Source organism: Gymnogyps californianus, chromosome 1 (genome assembly GCF_018139145.2).
Source record: "Gymnogyps californianus isolate 813 chromosome 1, ASM1813914v2, whole genome shotgun sequence".
NCBI classification, from domain to species: domain Eukaryota; kingdom Metazoa; phylum Chordata; class Aves; order Accipitriformes; family Cathartidae; genus Gymnogyps; species Gymnogyps californianus.
The window spans coordinates 22,612,387-22,639,241 of record NC_059471.1 but is presented as its reverse complement, the minus strand read 5'-3'; the positions used below and the strand labels follow the sequence as shown (position 1 = coordinate 22,639,241).

General features: G+C 41.1%; 1 protein-coding gene across 1 annotated transcript in view; it reads left to right on the top strand.

Moving 5' to 3' along the window:
- The window catches only part of LNX2 (ligand of numb-protein X 2), a 62,501-nt gene that overhangs the window by 18,502 nt on the left and 17,144 nt on the right, over positions 1-26,855 (top strand). The window contains exons 2-4 of the mRNA XM_050915097.1: positions 15,199-15,723; positions 24,595-24,833; positions 25,924-26,123. Of these exons, the coding sequence (XP_050771054.1) occupies positions 15,323-15,723; positions 24,595-24,833; positions 25,924-26,123 (840 nt within the window). The 5' untranslated portion in view covers positions 15,199-15,322. The remainder of the gene's footprint in view (positions 1-15,198; positions 15,724-24,594; positions 24,834-25,923; positions 26,124-26,855) is intronic.

The window sequence follows — 26,855 nt, the reverse complement described above, 5'->3', positions numbered from 1 at the left end:
TTTTAATGTTAGGCTTAGGATTTGAAAAGGACACAGTGTAAGAGAGCGCCTGCAGATCTTTTACACTGGCTTCTGCTCCGGTTAGTATTTACTGAGCCATAGCTATTAGGGCTTCACTCGTATTCATGTGAGGTTAGGTGATTAGATGAATTTACTGCTTTAAGTAAATCAAACCCTGAGAGCTGCTTAGTGGTTATAGGAGGGGCTGGTCCTGTTTTAATTACCCACCGGTGAATTAATTTGTGTATACCAACATGCCGACAACCTTTTTCCTTGAAGTTCCCTGTTGTCATGTGATATCCCCTCCTCCAAGAGAACAACAGTATATTCTTCTTTTCCTTTATGTTGGGCAGGTATGCTGTGCTCCCTCCTCACCTCTGCTGGGATGGAAGGGTAAGAAATGTAGACTAAAAAGGTGATGAAGGGAAGGGGCTGTCGTGCTCTGTGTTGCAGGTTTTGTAACAGATCCTCGGTGCCGGCTGCTGAGGAATCGTACCTGGGTGTTTCCGGGGCTCCACTCGGCATTTTAAAGATGCTGTTCTACAGAGGCTGGGTGCCGAGTGCTTAATTGCAGGTTAGACCCTGTGAGGAGAATTACAAGCAAGAAACGAAGGGAATACTTTCGATTCAGCTTGTTTCAAATGCGTAGGCTATTCTAACCCGAAGTGTAAAGTGAGTCTCTCTTGAATTAGCTGGTTTGTGCTTTTTGTTTAATTTTTTTTTTTTTTTGCATTTCTCTTTCTGAGGGTTTTTCCTAAATTATATGGTTCTCTGATATGTTGTATTTAACAGGTTGATGCTTTGCAAAATGTTGTGGTCGGGAATCTAAATTTCACTTGCATGAATACAAAGGCTCTTTCTGGTGATTTGCATGTATGTATATGAATTTTTAAAGATTAAAAAATTTTAGCTTTGCTCAGTTGTAAAATTCAAGTTTAAAAACACATTTCATGAATTATATGAGATTTCTGACATCTTTGTAGTCAGAAGATGAGAAAGGAGGAGAAGTGAAATAAAATGAAACATTTATGCTGATATAAGCAGAGGTCACTGTACATTCTGGCTAAAATTAAACCAACGTCCTCCTTTCTCACGGCTATTTGTATTATAAATGCATGAGATGTGTATCCGAGAGGGTGGCTGGGAAATAAGCTCTTAAATGCAAAAGCTTTTTGGTCTCCTAGGATACGTATGTAGTAATAGTTGTACAGTTATCCATAAGGTTTTCCAAAAGGCATCCTAGAAACCCTGGTAAACTTCCAGGTAGCATTTATAACCACCTTGCAAAAAAGGCTTCTCATTTTGTTGGGTGTTGTGCAGTGCATGCAAACTTTAAGTAACACAAGTCCTCTGATTAAGACTTTTTTTAAAGCAGAAAGGGATGATATACTTCTGAAAAACAGAACGAGAAACAGAAGATCATTCATGCATTTGTTCCTTCTTTTCACTAAATCTGTTTGCTTTCAGGACTTCTTGGTAGAAAAATAAAAGTTAAGAGCTCTAGTGTGTAGGTATTTTGAAATAACTGTACTTAATGTTTTCAAGTGGAAATGTTTGTCCCAGGAGAATAATTCCTGTTTCGCTGTTTTTCCAGGATTTGGGGAGGGGAAGGAGGGAAAGAAAAAAATGGGAGAGCAAGCGAGGCATCAGATCTGGCTGCTGGGAGTTTTTTTTAATTGAAGATTTGAAATTATTGGTGAGGTTCAGCAGTTTTGTTTGTGTATTTTCTTACCCTAAGCATGCTGTGTACCAATGTTTACGATAATTATTTGGGACAAGATTTTATAGCTAGTTCATCACATGCTTTGACCCCCAGTTTGCAGCTAAATAGGAATCTCTGAGTCAAAGCATCCCCGTGGTTACATTCACAAGTCTGAAGGGAGTCGGGAGGGCAGTGGAGAATGTGGGTCTCCAGCCAGCAAGAGCCCCAGCAGACATGCTGTTCTCCAAATCCAACATCCAAAACCCCCCATCTTCTATTGCATATGGGAAAGGTGCAGTGATTTATTTTCATTTACTTGGTGGAAAAAACCAAGACTCTTTGCAAACTCTTTTAGCTTTATATTTACTTCCATTTAGTAGTAGGGATTGGCTGAAGCTAAAGCAACAATGCTTTAACAACAAAATAAGTATCAGTTCAGAATTTAACCTTTTTGAAACTTCATGTTCAGTTAAACCGGTCTGTATGGACAAGCAGTAAATCTAAGTTCATATATTTCCAGTTCTGAAGTTTATAATAAAGGAAAATGTATGCGAATTACTCCTTTTAGCCAAAGTATGCTGTATTATTGCAGTAGCTTTCTATTGTAACTTCTTGGTTCTGTGAAAGGTTTTACCTTTTCCATGTTAAAATTGTTGAGCTAGGATGGCCGTTTCAGGACTCTTTCCTTTTCCCTATATGTTTTCTTTACATTCATTCAATATATGGATGCAGGCTCGTTGCCTGGGATTTTATTTATTGTTTCTGTGTTCTCATCCCGTATGACTGATAATAAGAGACAGTGTTGCTTGTAGTTGAGTCTACTGCTTTTAAAGTAAGACGTCTCCTTTGAATGAAAATCGCATCATGTTCTTGACTGCACTTCTGGTTTTCAGATTGCACACAGAAAGGACAGGATGAAGGCTTTTAATTACGATGTTTGCCCACCTCTTGGTTCATTAAATTGGAATTATTAGCTTTTTAACTCTCAAAACCAGTGAAAATCAAGGCTGTTTTTTATTGCAGTATTAAACAGTTCTTTACAGAAATGTGAAAAGTTGGTTTCCTGACCCAAATGTCTGCATCTAGGAAACTAGTAACTATACAGCAGATTATTTTTTTTGTGTGGATTCCTTCATTTTCTAGGTATTCCTTAGCTTTTTAGTGACTCTGCCGGTGAAGATGACTAGTGACATAGTCTCTTTGACCCACTAGACCCTGTTCCTGTGAGCTGTTGGACTGCTCTGAACTTGATAGTAAGTTTGAGTCATTTCTCACAAGATCTGGATTTTATGAAGTGGCAGTTTGCAGGTGAACTTCTGACTAATTCCTTGAATCCCTGTTGTTGCTGATGGGAGCAGAGAAGCTTGGAAGTATGTTATTTCCAAATACTCCATCGCATGCTAGTGCCATTGCATTAAGCTAACCTGGCCTTATCAACACAGCTGCTACTGCTGCTTCTTCTGTGCAAAGGGTAGGCAGGTGTCTACAGCAGCACTGGACCTTGTGTAGCATTTCTGGGCTCTCATCGTCTTGGTGCACAGCACTGCTCCCTTTTTATGAAAAAGTGTCGTGGTTTAACCCCAGCCAGCAACTAAGCACCACAGAGCCGCTCGCTCACACCCCCTCCGGTGGGATGGGGGAGAGAATCGGAAGAGTAAAAGTGAGAAAACTCATGGGTTGAGATAAAGACAGTTTAATAGGTAAAGCAAAAAGCCATGCACGCAAGCAAAGCAAAACAAGGAATTCATTCACCACTTCCCATTGGCTTGCAGATGTTCAGCCATCTCCAGGAAAGCAGGGCTTCATCATGCGTAACAGTTACTTGAGAAGACAAACGCCATCACTCTGAATGTCCCCCTCCCCTTCCTTCTTCTTCCCCCAGCTTTATATGCTGAGCATGATGTCCTATGGTATGGAATATCCCTTTGGTCAGTTGGGGTCAGCTGTCCTGGCTGTGTCCCCTCCCAACTTCTTGTGCACCCCCAGCCTACTCGCTGGTGGGGTGGGGTGAGAAGCAGAAAAGGCCTTGACTCTGTGTAAGCACTGCTCAGCAGTAACCAAAACATCCCTGAATTATCAACACTGTTTTCAGCACAAATCCAAAACATAGCCCCGTACTGGCTCCTATGAAGAAAATTAACTCTACCCCAGCCAAAACCAGCACAAAAAAGAATATATCCCATGGGAATGTGGGATGGCGCTTTATCTCAGAGTCAGCATAATCTTTTGGGTTCATTTGCACAGCTCCCGGTGCAGTAGGAGCATTGTCTGTGATGGTTTCTGGCTCTTGGACAATATAGCAATTAAAAAAAAAGGTTTATAAAGTTTAAAAAAAGTTTCATCTAAGTATCTGGCATAAAATATGTGAAAGTGTTTAGCATGGGTTAGGAGTAAAAAAAAAAAAAGTATGGAAATAAATGAGAGTTTGAATTTTTTATGTCTGTGAACCTAACCTAACTTGTTGAGAAGTGCTTGGTTTGGGAAAATGAGCACTGTGGTTAAGGAGTGCAAAGAAGATGGGTACTCCGGAGGCTGAATCGACTGCCTCTTGAAGACCTTTTTCCAAAAGCAATGCTAATGAAGTAATATCCTTCAAAGCAAGACCGGTATTTTAAGAGCTAGCTCTTAAGGGTTGAATACATAGAATAAATGAGGAAGTGAAAATTGTATCATCCCCCACAGAATCTTAAATGCAAAATTTCAGTGTGCTGAGAAGAGATTGGACAGGGAGGAGGAGGAAAAGGTTGGCTCCTTCCCAATATAGCATGCTTCTGTCCGCCTCTATTGCTGGAACCATTTTGACCACAGATACAGAAAAGTGGTGCCTGAAGTTAGGAATCTGAACGTCCTACCTGGTGGGGCTCTTTAGCACATCGCTCCTTTCCCACCCTCTTCCCAAAATGTGGTGAACCAGCATTCCCTACTGACGTGAGTAAATGTCTTCTATATGTTTTGCAAATTCATGATTAAGTTATCTGAGAACTGAAATACATTTTTCTTTCATAATTCTAGGCCTTCAGTTTTTTAACAACTCAGCTTTTGACGAGCGTAGCGGTTGGAGCCCTGATGCCTCCCCACCCCAGCAAACTTTTCCTGACCCTTCTCCCTGTTTGCTTGTAGGACAAGTAGCCTTCTCTGAGCACTGAACCCTCTTGTACTTCTATTGGACAATTCTAGTTTATTTCTTTATTTATAGTTATATTAATGTATCTGCTATATATAATTTCTGCATATGGCTACCAGTTTGGTGTTTTACATAGGTGCTACCACTTCCGTGTCTCTAGTGTAATTTTTTTTCTTTGATTTTATTTTAATTTGTACTACTCAGAAGGTAATGATTTTCATTTGTCTGCCTTTGTTTAGGAATCTTATTTTTTTAAACAAAGAGAACGAAACTACTGAGGAAGCGGCCAGAAGTGCTCTAACAGCAGTTCAGCGCTCACTCCTCCACATTATTCATTCTGCAAAGGGGAGGTAGAAGATTGCCGCTTAATATTTAGCCCATCACTCATTTGAGAATACGTACCAGGACCTGTTGGCCTACTGTGTGTTACTATGCATCTTTGCTAACACTTTCACTTGAATCTTAAAGGTCTGTTTTTCAACAGTGATCCTACTGAAGTAGTTTCTTTCTGAGAGCACTGACAGGATTCAGGGGACACACTGCAGCAGCCAAACTTTGCACCTCAGGCAGATGAATAACTGCACTGTAAAAGCCTCCCTATCTAATAGGTGCTGAAATTCTATTTTTTTAATATATAGGTATGTATATATGTATTTAACTTGCAGTCAGCCAAGCTAATAGGGAAAGTAATTGAAATAAACAGCTGGCAAACATGGTTAGGGGATAGAGAAATGTTTTAGGAAAAATGTTTGGGTTTTTTGTTGGGTTTTTTTTCATTCAACACATGTTGTCTCCACTCTTTCTTGGTGGCTGTGGAATTACAAGGGCTGAAGTGGACAATGTATGATTCCTACAGTTGGACTAAAAGCAAATGCAGTGCTGTCTTTGCTTCCATATTCTTTGCCTCTGTCAAATTTGTATAACCAGACTTGACTTTACATAGTCAAGTCCTTGTCCACTTCCCTCTCTGAATCCTGTCTGGAGGCCCTGGATCAAGTACTAGTCTACTGTGTATGTAAAGACCTGTTTACATACAAAATATTTAAATGGTTTTTATTTAGGATATTATTTGTATATTTAAGACTACAGCTTCTAGATCTAACATGTTCTTGTTATGTAAATTGTGATGATGTGTGGAGCCATTTGTTTTCAGTATCTGTGTACAGAGTACATCTAGCTGAAGTATGGTACATGTACATATAGAGAGCATAAGCAGAAGATCTCAATGTAAAGTTTTTATTTTCTGACATCCTACAAAGCATCCTACAAAATAATATGGATGTATTTTGTGTAAATATAAAAGATCATGAGGACAGGTCGCACTCTGCCTTTCCTGTGTGCTCAAAGCTGGGTCAGGCAGCTGGCTCTGAAAATAACCTTTTTACATGGATTAGAAGGAAAGTCCTCCCTGGAAATTAGGTGGAAATTAAGTTATGTACAGCAGCAAAGGGAAATGTCTTCAGCAGAATTAATAGGGAAAGGCACAGCCAGCACCCTAAAGCATTAGGAATCAAAGAACTTGCCTTTATCGTGGAGTTAATTGAAGTGACAGCTAGCGGATGGCATCCTAACGTCATTCCCAGGCACAGGTAGGGACTGCTCAGGCGTGGCAGTGCTTTCAGGACAAGTCACCTGCTTGCCAAGGGGTGGCCAGAGCCAGCACAGCTTTCCCTGGTCGCGCTGGGCTGCAGACCAAGTGGGGTGGTTTCGCAGGTGAACCAGTCACTCTGCGTGCGGTACCCCTGCTCACGAGCAAGTCATGTCTCCTGGCTAATTTGGCCTGCGTGTAGGTAGCCTGAGTTAAACACTCTTTTGACTGTAGGCTTAAGAAGGCTTTTATTTTCTTATTTTTTGGAGAGTCCTGATGTGGTGATAATTGTTTTCTTTCATTAGGGAGAAAATAAGCAGTCTCTAGGCAGGCCAGACCGGTTTAGGGGATTGCCTTAGCTCTTCAAGTGGTGCTCCTGAGCTGCCAGAGTGCTGTTTGGCAGGTTGAGGCTGAAGCTGCAAACCTTCTGTCTAGACCATCCTCTGCACTGTTTTTCGTGTACTTTCAGGTTTCTTCCTCTGGCCATGGGTTGTCATGGGTTCCTTGCAGCCGATGGGCACTTGCTTCTGCGGAGGACTCTGCCTGCTTTCATGCAAAGCAAGGACAGCATGTGGCTTATCATTTATCTGAGCTGACTCTAAAGCATGTCCTCTTGGCTCTGTCTTGCACAGATCTTAGAAATCCTTGTTTTGAAAGAGATTGTTCTTTTTTGTTAGCTTAGTAGGGGGTAGCTTCATTTTTTTCATGATGTGGCTGAGTTAAGGAACTGCTTAGTAACAGCATGGTTTACCTTTCAAAATAGCTTTCTACCATCACTTGGATTGTGGTTGATGGGGGAAACCAGCTGTAACACGTTACGCAAGGTGGCATATGACTGAAGGAAGAGATGGGGCTGGTGTTTCTCCCTGAAAATAGTTAGTCCTGTGATTTAATTACCCAGAAAGTTCTTTTATCTTTCTTTCCACCCCTCCACCCCCAGCTTCTCTCTGTCATCAAAGCCATTTTGTGATTAATCCAAGTGTGTCGCCCTGAATTTTCTCCATGCACACCCATAGGGGTGGGGGCTGGTTATACAGAAGAGCAGAAAAAGGGAACATAGTTCCTCGCTTCCTTCTTTATTTTCTTTGAATTGCTTCAGCTCCTTAAAATTTGAATTAATCAAATCAAATTGTCTCTGTGCATATCCAGGAACCAGCTACGTTTAATCTAGTTAAGTGTTTTCAGTTCATCCATGAAAGTCCCCATTTCAGGGCAAAGTGCGCAGGGGAGGGCTTTCCAGAAGGTTTAGCATCTTGATGGACAGCTTTCTGCTGCCTTCATCTCTCCAAACAGAAAGGGTGGCACATATGGCAAGGGCTGGTGGACAGATTGCACTGCAGAAAATAACCATGGCAGATAAGCAAATGTTTTACTCTTTCTTGCCTTTCTCCTCTGCTCCATCAGTGAGAAGAGAGCCTCGCTAATTGTCTCCTTGTCGTCGATTTTTGACTGTTGGGGTACTTTTTTTGCTCCCCCTTGGATATAAAAGCCTACCTGTTACAACAGCAGTAATGAGATACTGCTTTTGTTATGCTCTTTGCGCTAGGAAGGAAATTTGTCTTTGGCTCTACCAGCAGGTAAGTGTGGGTTATTTTCACTTTCATTTCATTTTGCTTCTTTTTATTTATTTTTTTCACTGCTGCAAAAATCCCAAAAGGGATTTAGGAGCTTGAAGGAGGTTTCGTGCAGATTTTTTTTAATACACTCAGACCTAAAAGTTGCAAACCTGCTTGGTTGTTGAGAGACCTGGGAACATCTTGAGCCCCCAGGTGCTTGTCCCGTGTTTGGGGGTTCCTGCGGTCAGGTGGCTTCTGATACCAAGCAGGGTTAGCCCCCAGAAACAGGCCCTTCTCTTTCCACTTAGCAGAAAATCGAATGTACCCACAGAAAATGGATCTTCTTGCGAATTGTAAAGGTGGCCCCCACCTCTCTTGTGAAACCAGCTGTCAGAGAAGGGCAAAATACGAGCAAGACTTTGAGTAGGGTGGGCAGCAGTGGCTGCCGTGCCTGTGGAGAAGGGGGTGCGAGGCTCAGGCTTCCTGCAGGCCAGGAGAGCAGCCCAGCCATCCGAAATGGGTGACTCGTCTAGCTTGACTTCTGTGTTTTACCTCTTCCTTTTTCAGCACTCCTCTTGTTCAGTTGGAATATGCAAAGTTTAATCTGTAGATGCATAGATGTATCTTCATTAAAGATTCATACTCTTGTCTCCTTTTCTTCTATTCTGAGATGATTTATCGGCTGTAGCTCTGTATTTGCTATAAAGAATAGATATTTCGTTGCAGAGACCTCCGTAGGGTCACAATCCTCATCTTCCCTGTCTTGTTCGAGACTGATTTGACTAAAGTAAAGCTATTTTAATCTCCTGGTCCCAAAATAGAAGCTATTCCATTTGGGCCATAGAAAATGGCTGCAGGATGATCTTCGCGCGTTAGAGCAAAACCTGGCCACTTCTTTTATCTCTGGGCACCGCGTCCTTCTCTTTCCTCCCGTCATCCCTGGGCTTGAAGTGCTAGTTTTGGGAGGTGGGCGTCATCCATCTTCTCTCTTAAGGTTGGATGGCCTTGCGCTTCCTCTCGGTTTCTCCTTGCTTTACATCTCTTCGTTCCCTGGTGCGATGGTTGCTCAGCCCCCCTAAGCCTCCGCAGGCAGCTGCAGGACAGAGAGGGCAGCGCAGGCATTCCTCCTGCCGGTTCCCCCCCCCGCCTGGCAGCATGTCTCACACGCCGCTGTACAGCGGGGGCCCTTAATGTCGCGGCAGTAATTAAAGCCCGTAGCCCCCCGTTGCCACGGAAACGCAGCACTCCACAAATACCGAACACAACTTACGGTCCTGTTAATTTTCCCAAACACTCCTCATTTGCCAGATTTAAGCAGGGTTTCATTTCGCAGCCTGGAAAAATGCTGTACTTTAGAAATACCCTGCAAGGGGAGCGTGCGTGCACATCTTTTTTAGTATATTGCGTGTAAAAACCCGCACTCCTGAGGTGGGGAAGGAAAACCATTGCCTGCGACCCATTATCTTTGCAGTGATGATGCCACATCAACATCTGGTGTAGGGCTGACACCTTGGCTGTGTGGGCATTGCTTTGATGGAGCAAAAAGACAAGCACAGAGGCAAAAAAAAAATCTGCGGAGAGATGGTTTTACTGCAAGCCCAGCCTTGCCTGGTTGTGGTTCAGTGGAACAAAGTCACCGTTCAGGCACAATTTTATTTAGTTTGAATATAAAAATTCCAGTCGTTCTGCTGAATGACTTAAAAAAAAAACATGGAAAGAAGTTGCTCATTGGTACAAAAAATAGGTGTATTGGATAAATGGCATGCGGTGACAGAGTGGCTGCAGCATTAGCAGAAATCTGTCCCAGTCTAATTGCTGTGCTCTGCCCATCTCTCGTAGGTTTTTTCCTGACTTGAGTTGCCAGATGACATCTTTTGACAACACTTTCAGTTGTTTGCGTTTTCAAAGAAGGAAGAATCTAACAGGATTACTTTCTCATAAACTTGGATGAAAATCGAATTGGGGTTTGATATTTGAATACAGTGCAGCCCTCAGATGTCAGTATAATTAACATGGATATTGTAAAGTCAATACAAGTTGCTAGTTCTGCTTCACTTGTTTGCTGTATGGCTTTAATATTAAAGTAGAGATTGTATCTAATGAGCTAGGTCACACTCATTGGAAGATGTGGAATAACACTTCTCCCCTCTAGTGCTGTGCACCAGCTATTTATTCTCATCGTGTTTTTTATTACAGTTTCTGCTGTATTTTATTCTTCTACTCAAGCTAGGGTCTGCTTTGAAAACAGTTATGAATCATCAGCCTGATGCTACAATTCCTGTGAAGGATACTGTACTGGGAACTAAGAACTAATTTTTAATCTGTTATGATGTGGTGTTTTTAAGCAATGGATGTAACCACTCTCTAGTTTTCCTCTCCTGGGGCTTGTGTTGATCCACTCCTGGCTGCTAAGAGATCCTATTCACAGCCCTGGAGTTTCAACAAGGCAGGGGAATTTGGATACCCTGAGATCCTTCCTAGCTAGCTTGGGTGCTCAGGTGCCACGGCCATGGAGAACAACTTGAGAAATCCTGTGACTTTTTTAGATTAAGCCAACCTTTCCTGAAATCCAGGGTGATGACCATACTATTGTTCAGAGTTACCGATCAATATATAGGAGCAGTTGTGTTGCCTTGCAAGTACAAATGTGACCGAAAAGGGCTGCCTGAGTTCAGCGTCATATGAAGCCTTCACCATAGCTGTTATACCCTTCCATACCCTTCCCCACTGCGGAGGGATAGGAAAGGGATATGCTGAGGCATTCCTGTGCTGCCAGCAGGCAGCAAAACTTCGAGCCCTCTGGGATGAGAAGAAGCAGCCAGCACCTGGTGGCCTCGAATCGAGAGGAAATACAGGTGGACATTTTCTCACCTGCAGTTGGTTTAAGCTACACAGTATAAATTAAACATTGATTCAGTGGTTAGATACATCTCAGTGAGATGATGTCCATTCTGGCGTAGAGAGTTGTTAGCCACAGAACTGAGAGATCTGCATCCCAGCTGTTTTGGGATACAGGGACACCGGAGTCCAGCAAAGGAACAGAGGTGTCATTCATCAAAGGGTGTTCTTTTGACCTTTGCTGTTGGTTGAGGAAATTGCATAGGGTAGTAAACAAAATAGGAAACTGTGGTATATTAACGATAATTTTTAGAGAGATTGGTTGGTAAGACAGGTATTTTCCTTCGTTGTTTGCTTCTGGGGTATAGTCAGATTTTTTGGTAAAATTTTGAACAGTCAATTAACAGCTAAATCTACAGGATTTTAATAAGAGAATTTAGAAATAGATTACTTAAATCTCTGAGAGCATTCATTGCAAAATACATATTTCCATTAACTTCAAACTGAAACTAGTGTTAATTATTGGTGACTTATGCAAAAAAAGACAACCATAGTAAAAAGGTTGAGTTATTGCTACAATTCTGGTTTGCTTGTGGTTTGTTTGTTTGTTTTTTTTTTTTATGGTGCCCATTCAGACAGAAGGAATAAACATCGTGAAATCTGATGTAGGTATAAAGCCTGACATCTTATGCTTTTGTAAAAATGTGTCAAGCTTCTCCAAAGAATGTTAGTTGAATCAATAAGTCAGAACTAGAGGAGGCCTAAGGATAAGGCTGTCTCTTTCAGCCTAAAATTGCTCTTATGCACATTCCACTTAAAAAAATAAAACAAAAATTTGCACAGTTGGATGTCCAGTCTTGCCCAGTTCCCAAGTGGATTGTGATTTAAAACTGAAAGCAGGGCACCACCTGCGTGGTTCGGCTGTTGTAATGAAGTCCTGGGAGAATTATTTCCTAGGGAATTATATGACTTGAATAACAGGCCTGGCTGGCTCTTTTACCCTCTTTATATTTTTTTATAATTCTGACTGTTTTTCCTGTTTTCAGCTTTCCTGAGCTGATATTGTCCTGTGGAGCTGGTGATCTGCAGTGATAAGAGATACAGCAAATACTATAAGGGATGCATAATGAGGGTTGAAGTAGGGTATTGTAAATGGCAGTGCTCTGGTATTGTGGATTTCAGGGATATAGTGCTTTACCTCAGTGAAATTTAGACCCTGCCTGCCATCCCAGTTGTTGCACGGACCACAGATATTGTGTTTGTGGACTTTGTAAATCAGTTGATATTTTGCACTGGGAACAGCCTGTAAAAAGTCTTGGAATTCATAATTAGGCAGCTGTGGCATATAATCAATACAAATCCTGGTGACTGATTCCTCAGTCGTGGAACAGGCTTGCCCCAAATGCAGCACAGCAGTGAAGGAAGCAGACAGCAGTGTGAAAGTGAAGAAATCTCAATGGTTTTTTTTTTTTCGCTTGGGGGGGGGTTGAGTGGTGGTAGTAGGTTGTTGTATTGTTTGGGGTTTGTTGGGTTTTTTTTTCGAATCTTCATGTTGTAATCCACTATCTATGTCTCCTGTACGTCTGCCAGCAGAGAGGTGGTGGAAGGGTGGTCATGTCAGCTGTGGAAAAGGTGGTGGGGTTAGTTTGTATGGTATTTGTTGATGGTTTAAGCTAACAGGGCACTGGCGGCGCTGAGAAACGGCTAGAGGCAATGTCAGCCACCAGCAGAAACAGCCTGCCCCTGGCCTGAAGTGGCACCTCCCCAGCAAAGCACAGCCGAGGGCACTTGTCCCTGCACCAGCAGGGTTAAAACATTGGGATGGGGCAGTCATAGGAACAGGTCTGTCTGCTCACCTTCTTCAGTGGTGGGCAACAGAGAGTGACTGCCTGTGTTTCACTGAAGACAAACTCTTGTGATTTCAGTAAATAGAGCTTGTCTCTGGATATATCTTCCTAAGAAAGAAGGCTTGTCATGATAATTTAAAACATGGCAGTGAAAGCCTGATCACTCAATAACTTTTCTTATTTTACTTTTTGTTCAAAATTTATAGTAAGCTATTTAAAAAAGTTTTTAACACACAAAAGGATTTAATTACAACCTTCTAAAAGAGGGATGCAGGTATCTTTGACCGTAGCAAGTATATGGTCAAAGTATTTCATGGGTATATTTACTGTATGATACTGCCTGGTGCTCTGTAGCAGACTGCCATGTGAGTCACGTAGACTTCAAAGGATAGAAATGCTAGAAGCCTTCAAGAAGGTGAATTCAGGATGCTCACTGTCAGGGGTCCATAACTGGAGCTCCATAACTGCAGTGCACAGAAATGGTCCCTGGGTTTTTCCATAGCCTTGCTGATGTAGGACTTGCTCCTTTCTTGGGACCTTGGTTACTTGGAGAAGGAGGAATAGCCCTGCTCGTAGTCAATAGAAGGAGTGGGTCTAGCATTTGGACAACACACTCTTAAAATGGCTTTCTCTGCCCGTTCTGCGTGTCCCTTTCCTCTGCCCTGCCTGTTGGTGTTGCAGGTACCCCCAAGAACAATATGCCACGTGCCACGTGTTCCTCTCCTGGTGCCCTAAGCGGCAAAATAATTTGGTAAAGTCACAAATCAATGCAGTTTTTTTCGAGAACATTTATCTGGTTTATTTTGCATTACATAAAGAACAGCCATTAGATGGGTCTCATCCCTTCTGCGTTAATCCAGTAGAATGAACACAGGGCGAGAGCGTTGCGGTTTGAGCACGAGGGCTCTGTGCGCTGCTTTCCTTATCTGCTCTCCAATGTTTGAACTCTTACATAATATGTTTAAGACTGTTTTTCGAGTAATCTCTTTTGGGGTCTCATTTTGCATTCTTAGTCTCCAGCAACAAAGAACCACTATGCTCTTCCCTCGTGAAATCCTTTCCAGAAGGTGCACATTATCTACTACGAGGCAGGGCAATGATGAGCATCAATTTCCACGGCAGAATGGAAGCCTGGATTACAAATTACTATTTAATCCTTTTTGCGTCAAAGGATATAATAATCCTTGTAAAATGTGCTCTAAGTCTTGTGCTTGGCTGTGTGAGGTTAAGGGGCAAAAACCAAAATAGGGATTCTCTTAAAAAGTAAGACATGGTGAAATGCCTGTGTTCCACATGAATTTCAGAATATATTTATTACTACATTTCAGCAGCTAAAAATAAAGATGATGGGCTGGTACCTAGACTAGCAGTTTTCATTTCTTCGTATGCTTGCTACTACTCTGCTAGAATACAGTAAGTGTCTGTCATGAGTGTTGCTTGCTGAATTGCAATAAAGAATTCAGGCACAAAGTAAGCATTGCTCAAATTTGATATCCACCCTCCCCCCTGCCCCCCATGAGAACATTTACCAAAACTAACAGATGAGGAGGTCTCTTAAGAATGTGAGAAAATTTGTTTGATTTTCTAAATCATGCTATTATGAGTGTCAAGCAATGTGATTTTATAAGGGAGAGAAGGGTAAGTAAGATTGGGAGGGGTAAGGATTTAGTGTTTGAAATTGCAGACTGATGGCTGCACAGTTTCCGGACCAGGCAGCTATTTTAAGGGGGGCAAAGTTTAATAACTTATAAAGTTTAGAAAATAAATCCCACAGCGACAGACCTACAGTCCTTTGACTGACATGATTATTGTCACATTGAGTATGCTGTAACTTTGTTAGATAAAAAGCAAAAAGGGTTAGTTGTTTGGAACCAATAGCTTCATATGATTGGTTTGTTCCATATTTTTATTACTGGACTCTGTACTAAATCAAATGTGGTGTATTGAATAGAATCAGTCCCTCTTACTGTGTAGCAACCCACAGAGAAAACCTGAAGGTAAGTGGTGACATATATGCAATATTACTAATGGAAAGAACAGGGTAAGCAGTTTGTTGCTGTTATTTTTAATGCAATGTATTTAGACCTTTAATGTGTAATATACTACATTAACAGTCAAAATCCAAAAAACAGAGTAGGACCAGATTAAAATCATAATCTCATACTAAAGAATGCATTTAATTACTTGGTCATGTAACCATTATTCCACAATAGGGTATTTTTGTGCTAGACGCTAATTGCACACTTCTAGTATGACATTGCATAATGCGGTGTCCTTGCTGTCACAAACCTGGTCATCTTGCAGGTGAAAACTGTGCAGTGCAGCAGCTGTTATGAAGCCGTAAAATGTTTATGTTGTAAAAGGAATTGTACTTACAGATTTTTTTGTTGCTCTCTTCTATGACAAATTTACAGAAAACAGGAATATTCTCTTAATCTATCTATCTGTTGTGTTTTGGTAAACCCAGAAGTAGTCAAAAGTTCTGACAAGAACTTTCATAATTCATGCAAAATGAATAATTTTTATTTCTTTATTTGTTGCAGAAAATGACACTTGACTGAAGAGCGTAAGTCAGCCTGGAAGAAGTTGCTTCCCTCTGAGCTTTACGTGAGGAACCCCATCCTATGAGGAGGAGGAGAAGGATCCATCGGCCTTCTTAGCTGTACAATGGGGACTACAGGTGACGACATGGCTTCGGTGGAGCAGAATGCCTCCTTGAACCCTCTGTGCTTCGAGTGTGGCCAGCAGCACTGGACAAGGGAAAACCACCTCTACAACTACCAGAATGAAGTGGATGACGACTTGGTCTGCCACATTTGCCTTCAGCCCTTGTTGCAGCCATTGGACACTCCCTGTGGACACACTTTCTGCTACAAGTGCCTAAGGAACTTTCTGCAGGAGAAGGATTTCTGCCCGCTGGATCGAAAGAGACTCCATTTTAAACTCTGCAAAAAATCCAGCATTCTTGTTCATAAACTGTTAGACAAGCTATTTGTTTTGTGCCCCTTCTCTTCCATGTGTCAGGAAGTCATGCAGCGATGTGACCTGGCAGCACATCTCAAAAACAGGTGAGCGGTGCAGATGCTTGCATTGCATGTTCCTTACACGCTTGGTAGGCCAGTTTGTGTAGCAGTAGAAATTGCGGGCAGAACGGGGGAGAGGGTTGGTGGTGGTTTTTAAATTCACAGTAGAAGACCGTAGGAAATGGTCAGTCTGTAACTGCACAACTAGAGCACTGGATCCCGTTTTGGACATCGCACCAGAAATAGTGAAGAACACTTGGAGATAGTCATGGGGAGAATGACTTGATTCATTAGAGGTCTCAAAAACATGATTTAGCAGAAAAAGTTAAAGAAAATGGGAGTTGTTTATGGTAGGGGGAAAAAGGGCTGAGGGAGGGGGAAAATGAGAGATGTGCAAACTCTGTCTGCAAAGAGGAAGGTAATAGCGCAATAGGAACAAAGGAGATTTAGTTCAGATTTTAGGGAAAAAAGCTTTATAATGGTCCGGCACTGGCATAGATTGCTTGGGTGGTGGTTGTGTATTCCCCACTTTCAGAAGTGTTTATGAACATGTTAAACCAACCTTTATCAGGAACAGTTACGGCAGAATTGATTCTGCTTTGAGGTAGGCAGATGGAGAGGGTATCTCTTGAGACTCCTGCAAGACCTATTTTTCTCTGTTTTAAAAACCAATCTGTTTACTGAACAGGTTGATGGTATGTCGTGCGAGCATGATGTAGTTTCTAGGATTTTTTGTTTGTTTGTTTTTATTGCTTATCGAACACTTCCAACACCCTGTTAAATCGGTAGAAACTCATCACTTCACACTAGTGAGAAGTTTTGGTGCAGCTTTCGTGAGTGATTTTGTGTCAGAGATACACATTCCAATGTTACCTGCACCTAAATGTTTAGGACCTTATTTTGAATGTTAATAATTTTATAGTTCTTCTGCTTTATGCCATCCTACCCTAAATATTTAAATATTGAAAGGAGGCCATGATAGAAAGAGGGAAATAAGATTATTGTAAGGTTGGACTAGATGATCGTTGTGGTCCCTTCCAACGTGGTATTCTATGATTCTATGATTATCAAATTCAGATAGAATGATACTTCATATTGTGCAGGCTAGTGCACTTTGTTCTTCCAGCAAAGGAGTTGCCTCTGTACCGTGTGTGCAGTACCCTGCTACGTGAAGATGTTTCATTCTTCTCTGTAAGGCAATGCCATTTTTCTAACAGAAAAATGTTAAACTTGTTTTGAGGGGTATGTTTGACTTCTTTTGTTTCCTCTATAGGTTGAAGAATATTTTCAGTAAATAAACAGATAGAGTTTTTTTAATCATTAGCTATTTCGTTACATAAGTCATGAACAAAAACTTGGACATACTATTTATGTTAAAGCTAAAATATGGTGGAATGAGCTGGGGCTAAAAAAATATTATGCATATCTATACCAACTAACTTTAAACTGTTTAGAGATTTATGAAATTATAAGAGGAGTATAGTGAAGAATTATGTAGAGAAGGAAATTATGTATTCAAAGGAAATGCATCTGATTTCAAAGGAAATGCATCTGATTTCAAGGGATCCAGTTCAGGTGAATTGCATCTGCTACCAGAAAATATTCCCTGTGTACAGCTCAATGCTATTTGAAAACCTATGTTCATTTTGCAGAGAGAGGTTTCAGAAAAGTATGTAACTGTCCCTGCAAAAAAGCATCAAACCCAGAAGAATAAGCATTGCGCATATCCCTTGCACATAGACAAAAGGCACTAGGGAAATAGTATTCAACATGTGAGCATTTTTGTCAGCAGCATGCGTAAAAACAAGTGTATTGTCTGGCGACTCTTCATGAAAACAGGTGGTACAAGTCCTAACTCTTCTGGTCTCTTCGGTCACTGGCTGCGAGGAGATCTTTTCATTTCCATGACTTCATCATGGGCTTTGTTCTTACCTGCTTTGCTTTCTTTCAATTTTATACTCTTCCCCCCCTCCCCCACTCCTTTATTTTTTAAACCAGCCTGCATAAACTTCAGCAGTTGCCCATTTCACGAGGGTGTTTTCTGGTTTGGTAGTCTTCTCTGTGCCAGCTCTTTGGGCAAAGAGCCCTCCACATTGGGATTGCAAACCCTGGGCCCAGAGGGAGGGACAGTGGTGGCTGCGGCGGGATGGGGAGAGGTTTCCTTTCCTATCGCCCTCCCCAAAAGGAGGGTGGTATTAGCTGTGTGCCTCCTCTGCCTGCCCTCAGTCCGGTCCAGCAACACTGGTGGCTACCCGGATGGAAAGGTTTATTTGAGAGGTGCGTGGATCTACCCCATGAACTTCTTTCCAAGTCTCAGTCTTTGTTCTTTTGGAGAGTCTTGGAGACCATCTTCGGGTGAAGGGTGACATTGCGGAGGAGGTTGTTTGGGAGTCAGGCATGGTGCGGGTGTGCGTGCAGGCAAGTGCTCTGCAGAGAAGGGGAAGAGAACAGCCACCGCCTGCCTTGGAAACAGTTTGTTCACGTGCGTATTTGCAGTGTACCCTCTTCCTTCTTCCCCACATCCTGAAGGCTTTCAGGGATTCAGAGCCTGGGAGGACCTTGGGCATGCAGGACATGCAGCAACCCTACAGACTGTCGTGAGCCTGGAATTGCCTGGGTTTTGTTGGTGGTTGTACCCACAGCATGAATGTACACATGTATGGTGTCCATGTCAGGGACGTACGGGGACTAATGAGGAGCCTTTCTTTCTAGTCTTTTTTTCCTTTTTTTATTTCTCCACACAGTTTCCATGTTAGCTTAGGTTTTTGCTTGTTTCCTCCAGGCAAGTAATTTCTGATCTATATGATAACTTGGGGGTGGTGAGGAAGCCTAACTGTTTGTTTGATTTATAATCCTAATATTAAACTGATTTGATTTTAATAAAAGGCAAAATGGTCTTCTGGTTTCCCACTGTCATATCCCTCACCTCTTCAGTTCATTTTCCTTGGTTGGCACCTCTTTGAATCATATTAGGGCTGTTTACAACAGGACCATGTAATTTATTTGTACATGGAACACTATGTATGCTCTTTTTAGGTATATATGAAATATTCATTTACTTAATGCACAAGGTCATTATGAAATCCGAGTGAGCTGAGTCACTAGCTTTTCCTGTTTGTCGGCTGGAAAAAAGCTTTCAGTTGCAAAGGCTGCTTCATTTTCAATTCCTTCTGTTGTCTTGGGATGCCGATACGCATTTTGAGTATATGGTGATTTACAGTTTTCAATTAAGTTTATTTGCAAACATCTGAACACCTGTAAATTATCATTGCTGATATAAATGATGGCAGCAACTGCATAGTTTGAATTTGATTTTATATGGATTAGTGAATCCAGTAAAATTCTACTGCTGATCATTAAATGTAGGAAAGAAATATAAAATTCAGTAGTAGTATAATTTTCAGCATAGATTAATATAAACCAGTCTCAACAAGCCCTTACATGATCTAGTTTGTATTTCTAAGAAATGCAGTGTGGTTGGTTAGTTTTCACTGTCTAAAAACATTCACACTCAGGTTTTCCAGTGTTGTTTTAATCAGCTCCATTTGAGCATAAAAGCTGGAAGAAAATGTCATCGTATCCACTAGGCACCTCAGAGTGTAATGTTACTGCAAGCTGCTTCAGCAAGGACATGAGAGGCATGAGGCACAAACTTGATTACTTCATGGTCACTAATTGTGCTCCATGATACCTTGTTGCATAAAGAAAATATTCTTGATTTATCAGTCTTTCAGTTTCATCACATTCACTTGGGAACTGTGGTTTTCAAAGTTAAACACAATGCACATAATCTGATTTAAAGGAAAAAAAAATGTGAGTGATGCTGAGTTGTACTGTTTTTCCCAGTCACTTGGCATAGAAAATTTGTTAATGTTTAGTAAAGTAGGTGCCAATTCCACTTCTAAATATCAAAGGTAAATTTATCAGAAGGAAATCTGACAAAAAAATTATTGAGCTTTTCTGTGTATGATTTTAATTCAGTTAATTCTTATGGATTATTCAGACCTGAAGAAACTCCATTGTACAAAAACATACTCTGAAATTCATACAACTTTTTAATGAGAGAGTTAGGTATTGTGTTTATTGCTTTTGAGTTGGGCTTTGGTTTTCCCCTCCTATATTCTCCTATGGTAGTTTAAGTTATCATTTTGGATGGAGACATTTTTCCAAATGTTTTAATGTTGAGGCCAACATTCAAGCCAATTTTATGTCAAGTTAAGTTTGAACTTTATATAGGATTGTATTTTCTGGAATAGAAGAAATTATTGAGGTATTCACTGTGTGTCGGTCAGCACACTTAATATACGGATTTAGATTAACAAATCCATGGGAAAATTAGTTGTATAGATACAGAATTTTATCATTCAAAATCTTGGCAATCCCAGTTATTTTGGTGTTTATGATAGTGCTGCTGAGTCCTGTCCTTCCCACCCAGACCCATGTTAGCTGCAAGCACTGTCCCTACCCTGCTCTTTGTAGCACGAGAAGTGAAAAGGATCTGTAGGATTTAACCCTCTTTTGGCAGGTCTTTTCTTACACCTGAGTAAGTGGATAGGCGACAGATTCAGAGTTTCTCCATGCCCCGCGGACTCTTTGCATTGCTGGAAAGGTGAAGGATCTCTCTGTGGTTGTTCTCTGCTCTAAAGCCACCTGGCTCCTTGTAGGCTCCTCAGATCTTTGGGTGTGAGAGAGAAATGTGCAACAAAAACACTCTTTTTTTCTTTTTCTTTTTCCTGAGTCTTCCCTGATTCCCAAACCTAGATAACTCCTAGTGCCTCCTTTTCTTTTTTTTTTCCTTATTTTTTTTGCTGGCAAAAGAAAACCAAGACCCAAACACTTAGCTTTCCAAAGCAGCACCATGTTTTACTCTGAATTGCAGCTGTAAATCTTGCCAGAATTACTGCTTAAGGTCACTTTGCTGGCAAAGTTTTATGAGCAATAGCAAAGGCACTTGGGTTGCTTCTCTGCAGTCTTTGCTTAAATTCAGCTCCTGCTTGGAAAACGATTTAGTGCATCTGGTTTGAGGCTATTTGGTGTGTTTGCTTTTTTCGAACCTCTAGACTGGGCAGAAGCTGATGGTGTAAGTTACAATGAAATCTTTCTTTTCAGTAGGCAGTGAGCAAATGTGTTTTTCGAGTCCCTACTGTTACTCCATGGAATATGCTGTAAACTACATCTTAATTTCGTATGAAAGCTCTTTTTATCTGCAGAGAGGGATTGCTGCTAGTTTTCCAAGAAGTCAGCTTTTAAATGAGAAACCCAGCAGACTTGGCTGTAAGGAAAAAAAAAAAACACACAACTTTTCTTCTCTGTCTGATATGGGTTAAGAGAAGTTGAAGGCAAAAGCTATGCTTTGTCACCATCCAGAATTGAGCAAAAGCTGGTGCTGAAGGGAGGAGAGGAGGGAGTCAATGAATATAAGCAGAAACTCATTTTACGTCCCAAGAACAACTGCCCTTTGAGTTCCCCGATAAGTAACATCACTCAGTTGCTTTAGCTGGTTGTTTAAGTATCTCTACTCTTGAGCATCTTGATTCATGAAAGAAATTAAATAATTTCTGGAAATTCTAAAAAACATTCCTGCCTTTCTTCTCACTCCTAGCTGAGATATTCTGGCTTTGTAGGTAGATAGGAAATGCCGTTCCTGTAAGACACATTTCAGTCTCGTTTCAGCCCTTATTTATGCAATTTGTTCTATGAGAATGGATTCCTGTACCCATAAAAACAATCTTCAATGCTCGTTTTGATCCCAAGATGCCCATCTGTGTACATAACTTGTTACAAGATGTAGTCCAAAATGCTCTTTATCCCAGATATTTGGCAAAAACAGTATTAGTGAAGGTGTGCACCTTTAGAGATTTATTGGCGCTTGTTAACTGTTACAACTGCTATATGGTTTTGCTGTTTGTGAATAATACATTCCTACTGCCAATAAAAATCCTTTTATATTGCAAGTAGAAATGAAAAATCTCCTTATAGATGTGTTAAACACCAATACTGGGCTTTGCTGCTTGGTAAGTGGCATATCATGTTTAAAGTCCGAGGAATTGGCATCCCATGAGTTAATGTCTCCACCAGACAACTACTTTCCTGGCAACGCGGTTGCACTATACCAGGCTGAAAGTTGTAGTCTGTTACAATTACTGGTTAATTTGGGGAAGAATCTGGGTTTTTTTCCTTTTTTGCCTTGTAGAGTGTGGCACAAAAGGGATTCCGCTGAGCTGAGTAGGCGTGCTCAGGAGGCTGTTCACATTTCTTGATACTAGCCTTTGAAATGATAATTAAATATCATTGGCAAAAATAAACCTCAAATCTATTCATATTTCGCGCGACGACTTTCATCAGCTGCCAGGTAACGATGGGGGAATGTGCTCTGTGAAGGAGGGTGGAGGAGGACCTGGCTGTGGTTTGGAAGGCTTTGACAGAAATAGGATACTTCCAGGGGTGATTTTTGTTCCGTCCCGGTTTCATACAGTTTAAAAAAAAAAAAAAAAAAAACCAAAACAAACCAACATTTCCAGGGTGTGCTTTGCCATCTACACCAGGTCCTTTGGGATCCACAGGCCTTGTGAGGTGACTGAATAAGAGTCAACAGCACAGTGTTTTGGTAGAAGATACCTAAGGAAGTATCTGGTTCACAGAAGTAGTACAGTAAAGCTGGACTCTGCCATCCAAGCTCAGTGGGATTGAAGCATCGTCCTCTGACAGTGTCAGTTTTGAGCTATTCATTCACCTCTTTACTGAAAAATCACGACTCCTATAGCAGAGCAGTTCAGGGACAGCAAGGACGTGCAGTTTTGTCCTAAACTCTTGCACATCAGTGTGGGAGAGGACATCTGTCAGAGCTCCCAGTAGGCAAGAGGTTTCGTCTGCAAGAGAATTTACCCCTTGTCATGTTGCTGCAGAAGTGAGTGATGTTGGAGATTGGTCCTTTTTATTCCTGTTGCCAGTGCTAAGATTTGGGAGAGTTGCTAAGGTTTGGGGGAGTGTGAGGCTAACCCATCAAGTTAAAGTATTTTAGAAATTTTGAGGGAAGGGATTACATCTCTCCTTTTCTTGGCCTTTTGGGATTCTTGTTTTGAGGTTTGCATTGCAAAATGGTCAATGATAAAAACTTCCTGCTGAGTTTCAGCTGTAACTGTGTATCTCTGGCCACCAGAATAAATTGAGACTGCCCAGATTTCTTCGCTGATCAGTCCCACTATGCCAGTGATTTTATGCAGTAAATATTACCTGGGCAAAACCGAGAAGTAGGGTTTTGTTCCATCATTAAAGTCAGAGAAACTTTTTCACAAAGCAAAACCTTTCAAGTCATTTTCATCTTTCATGCTTGCACGTTCTTAACTTTGAAGAACAAGATGACCAGCAATGACCTTGGGGAAAGCCCCAAGAAATGATTTCTTAAATGTGTCATTTCATAATGTGAACTGTCTCTAATTAATGTATTTATGCATATTTCACAGCACATTTGGGTTACCTTATGCTGTTCCTCTAAACATCTATATCATTACTTTCCTATATATATAATGATTGAAATATATATATCACTTTATGTATGTATAGCACTGCTGGGGGTCACAAAAGGTATGCAGGTGTCTTTATCAACATTGTTCGGAGCTGAATAACTTTGTTAACATTTCTTCAAAATCCCTCATGCTGAAACAGTCTAACCATATAATTATCAGATCCCCTTCACAGAATGTCAGAACAGAATTGTGATTCTCAAAATATTCTGGTTTAACAAGTTAGACATCGTTAGACTTCTGCTGTCTTTTACGCTGTTAACACATTTCTTCTGCTATTGCAAAAATAAATCATTTCTTCTTTTGTTATAACAATCTGTCAAGTTCCCAAACAGAGAGTCCTTTCAAGAACACAGTTCCTTTTTTCTGACACTGCTACAGTACAAGCATCTTTAGGTGGTCAGTAGCTCCAGAAGCAGGAACGTTAAGGAGGACATCAAATACTGTAAGAAGTGACATATCAGACACTGGCAAAACTGTCACACAGGCAGATGTAAGATTGATGTCCACATCCAATTATCTACGTGTAAATGTAAGACCATTCGATAAATGAAGGCTTTCTGTGAATTTGCAATATTGCCGCCCTTCTTTGCAATAAACTATTGTAGGATTTTAAACATAAGCAAAAACATTATTGCAATAAGAATAATGGGAACTCACAAAAATGAGTTTATAGTGAAAAGCGCCAAATGCTGATGGAGCGTTGTGGCATGAGGGAAAGCAAAAGACTGCACCTCCTGTGTGAAGTCAGGAAGAAAAAAGGGGAGACAGGAGGAGGATGAAACACCTTCTACTGATTCAAGCGGAGACGATGAGCAGAGCTGTTACTTTTGCTAAACTTTTCATACAAACTCCTAGACAAGCTTTTTTTTTTTTTTTTTTCCCCAGTATTTTAACACTTAGATTGCAATATAGGTAAAATTTTCATCTCTTTCCTCCCCCGAATGACCCCAGGAAAATATGATGCTTCCTTCTCTTGGCTTACTAAGGTGAAAGGAGATTGTTTCAGTAGGTCTCCAAATGTGTCTTTGAACAGGGCTTCTCATCTGTGGAATTTTATGCCAGTCCTGTTTAATCTTTTCAGCAAGGTTATCTTCCAGAAACTGGAATGTACGTAACAGAGTAAGTCCACATTCAGAAGGTGTTACAGCACGTTTAGTTCATGGCCAAAAACCTAGGTAGTAGAAGTTTTGTGAAGAAGGCAGTATTGTTTTGAGGTTCTGTCCACTAAAACATATTTTGGCCTTAAAATCCAGTGTGTTTAATATTTTTTATGATTAGTTTAAAGCTGTGGCTTTGAAGAAGACTGATTTCACTTGATGGTGTACTCGGGCATTTTGTGCTACAAACATTGCTGCAGGCTTGAAGCATGATACAAACATTGTCTTCACAGGTGTCCTGGGGCTTCTCGTCGAAGGGTTGCTCTGGAGAGAAGGAAAACGAGCAAGCTGCAAGCAGAAGCGGAGGGCGAGACCGGTCCCGGTGGGACGGAGCAGCCTAGCAGTTTATCTTCGGATGCAGATCAGGGAATAGTGCCAGCCGAGCAGAGCTTCACCTCGCCCGCCCTTCCTGCGTGGACAGACGAGCCCAGCATCGACAATCCACCTTTTGAGGAGAACACAGTAGCAGACAGTATGTCATCACTTATCTTCTCAAGTCTCTTTTATCAGCTGTGGAAACATTTGTGGTGTCAGAGCTTGTCTCTTACCAACTGTTAATGTGCATCTTCATCTTCTGCTCTTTTCTTTTGCAATTCCTGGAGAAATATTAGTGGGTTTCAGTTATGTGCAAGTATACAACTAGGATAAGATCACAGTTAGGAAGCAAAGAAGTATCTCAGAGTGTGTGCCAGATATCACGGTGCTGTATCATCATTTATCATATCACAGTGCAGTAGTTCGTGTTAATCTACTAGTAGCACTGGCCTTGCAGCAAGTTGGAAGGAGTGTATTTTCTGTAAAATTACAAAAGTTGTTTTCTAAGATGAGATTTCTTTTCCCCTCTTCCCCCTAACGCCCCTGCCCGGATCAGCAGCCTTCCCACACACGGAGTGCTGTCCTGCTCAGATGAAAAGGCAGCTGAGTAACTCCTGCATCCATCTGCACCGAATGAGCAGTAGTGTCTCTAGCATCTGGGATTTTAGAAAGGAAGCGCTGAGCCTTACCACAGAGGAAGGTGGTCCTGTCCTCTTCCTTCTCCTCTGTATTTGCCATCCTTTAGCATCCCCCTTTTTCCTCTTTAGTTGTCTCCATGTTTGCTTCAGAAACGGGCTCCTTCTCTTGATCCGGTAACTCAATAGCAGCCCCTAGTGCAGTTGTGAGACCAGCTGATGAAGAGGCATGACCAAGTCATGCGCCATGGGGTAACCCCTAAAACACGTTTTTATCATCATCGCCAAATCTGAATACACAAGTGACCCAATTGGAAATGAAGTGTATGAAATTTATTGTAAAGGACAGGATCCAAAGGGTTCAGGATATTCTTTTCCAATCCAAATGATCCCATTTCAGGAAGCATGGATGCTACTAAGTCGTTAGAGAGCTGTTTCTAATGAGCTAGGTGTTCCAACAAGTAGTGGAACTAATACAGTTGCACTTGGTTAGTTTGTTGTTAAACGGTTGTCGTGTGGCCTGTCTACATTGTCTTTTGGTGATTTGCTTTACTGAAAGTGAATGAGGTATAAAGGATATTAATAATCTTTCTTTTTAAAAATAATTGGCAGCAAATCAACAGCCACCTACCTTGCCTGAAGGAGAGATCACTACTATTGAAATTCATCGGTCCAATCCTTATATCGAATTAGGAATTAGCATAGTGGGTGGCAATGAAACGCCTTTGATCAACATTGTCATTCAAGAGGTTTATCGAGATGGGATCATTGCCAGAGATGGAAGACTTCTTGCTGGAGACCAAATACTTCAAGTATGGAACCTAATTACGTATTCTGTCTGCTTGCTTTCCATTCACTCCTTGCAGAACTGCCTGTTAAATGAGATGGGAGATTTTCCTTGTCAGACTATGTTGTGTAAATGTTAGCTTTGCAATTATCAGTTGGAAGGCAAATTAATATTCAGAGCAGAGCCTGTTGTTCTAGCACTTTTGGCTATGATGCTTCATGTTGTTTGTCGGACCAGTCCCTGGCATTATTTTTCTTCCTTAGCATCTCTTATCAATGTTTGAAATATGAGTTTATTTTTCTGTTTTTAAATGTTGTGGGACTTGGTCCCTTTATTTCAACTTTATGCATGCTTTCTAAAGGAACCCAAGGTTACTTCTGGCTAACAAGTTGGCATAATTTGTCCTATGTAAAAAGCAATTTGTGGATTGTAAGGCTGACTTCATCTAAACTGTTACTTTAATGTGGCTTCACTGTTACCTTCCAATAGCCTAGGCAGTTGACCTGCATTTTTCAGTATGTGTAAAAGAGTCAGTGATATTCTTCACTGCATGATTTGAAGCAAGGTGCTCTAAATATTTTTCAAAAAAAGTAAACAAACAATTAAAATTTAAGTTGGTTATGATCGAGTGTGTATTTTTGTTATGGTTTTAAGTCATTAGCCACAGACAGTGTAAAAAGGTGAAATTCTATTAATTTTGGACTTTTAATTTTATATTAGGGAAAGGGGTTGTTTATAGGATTCTTAAGAATGGCAC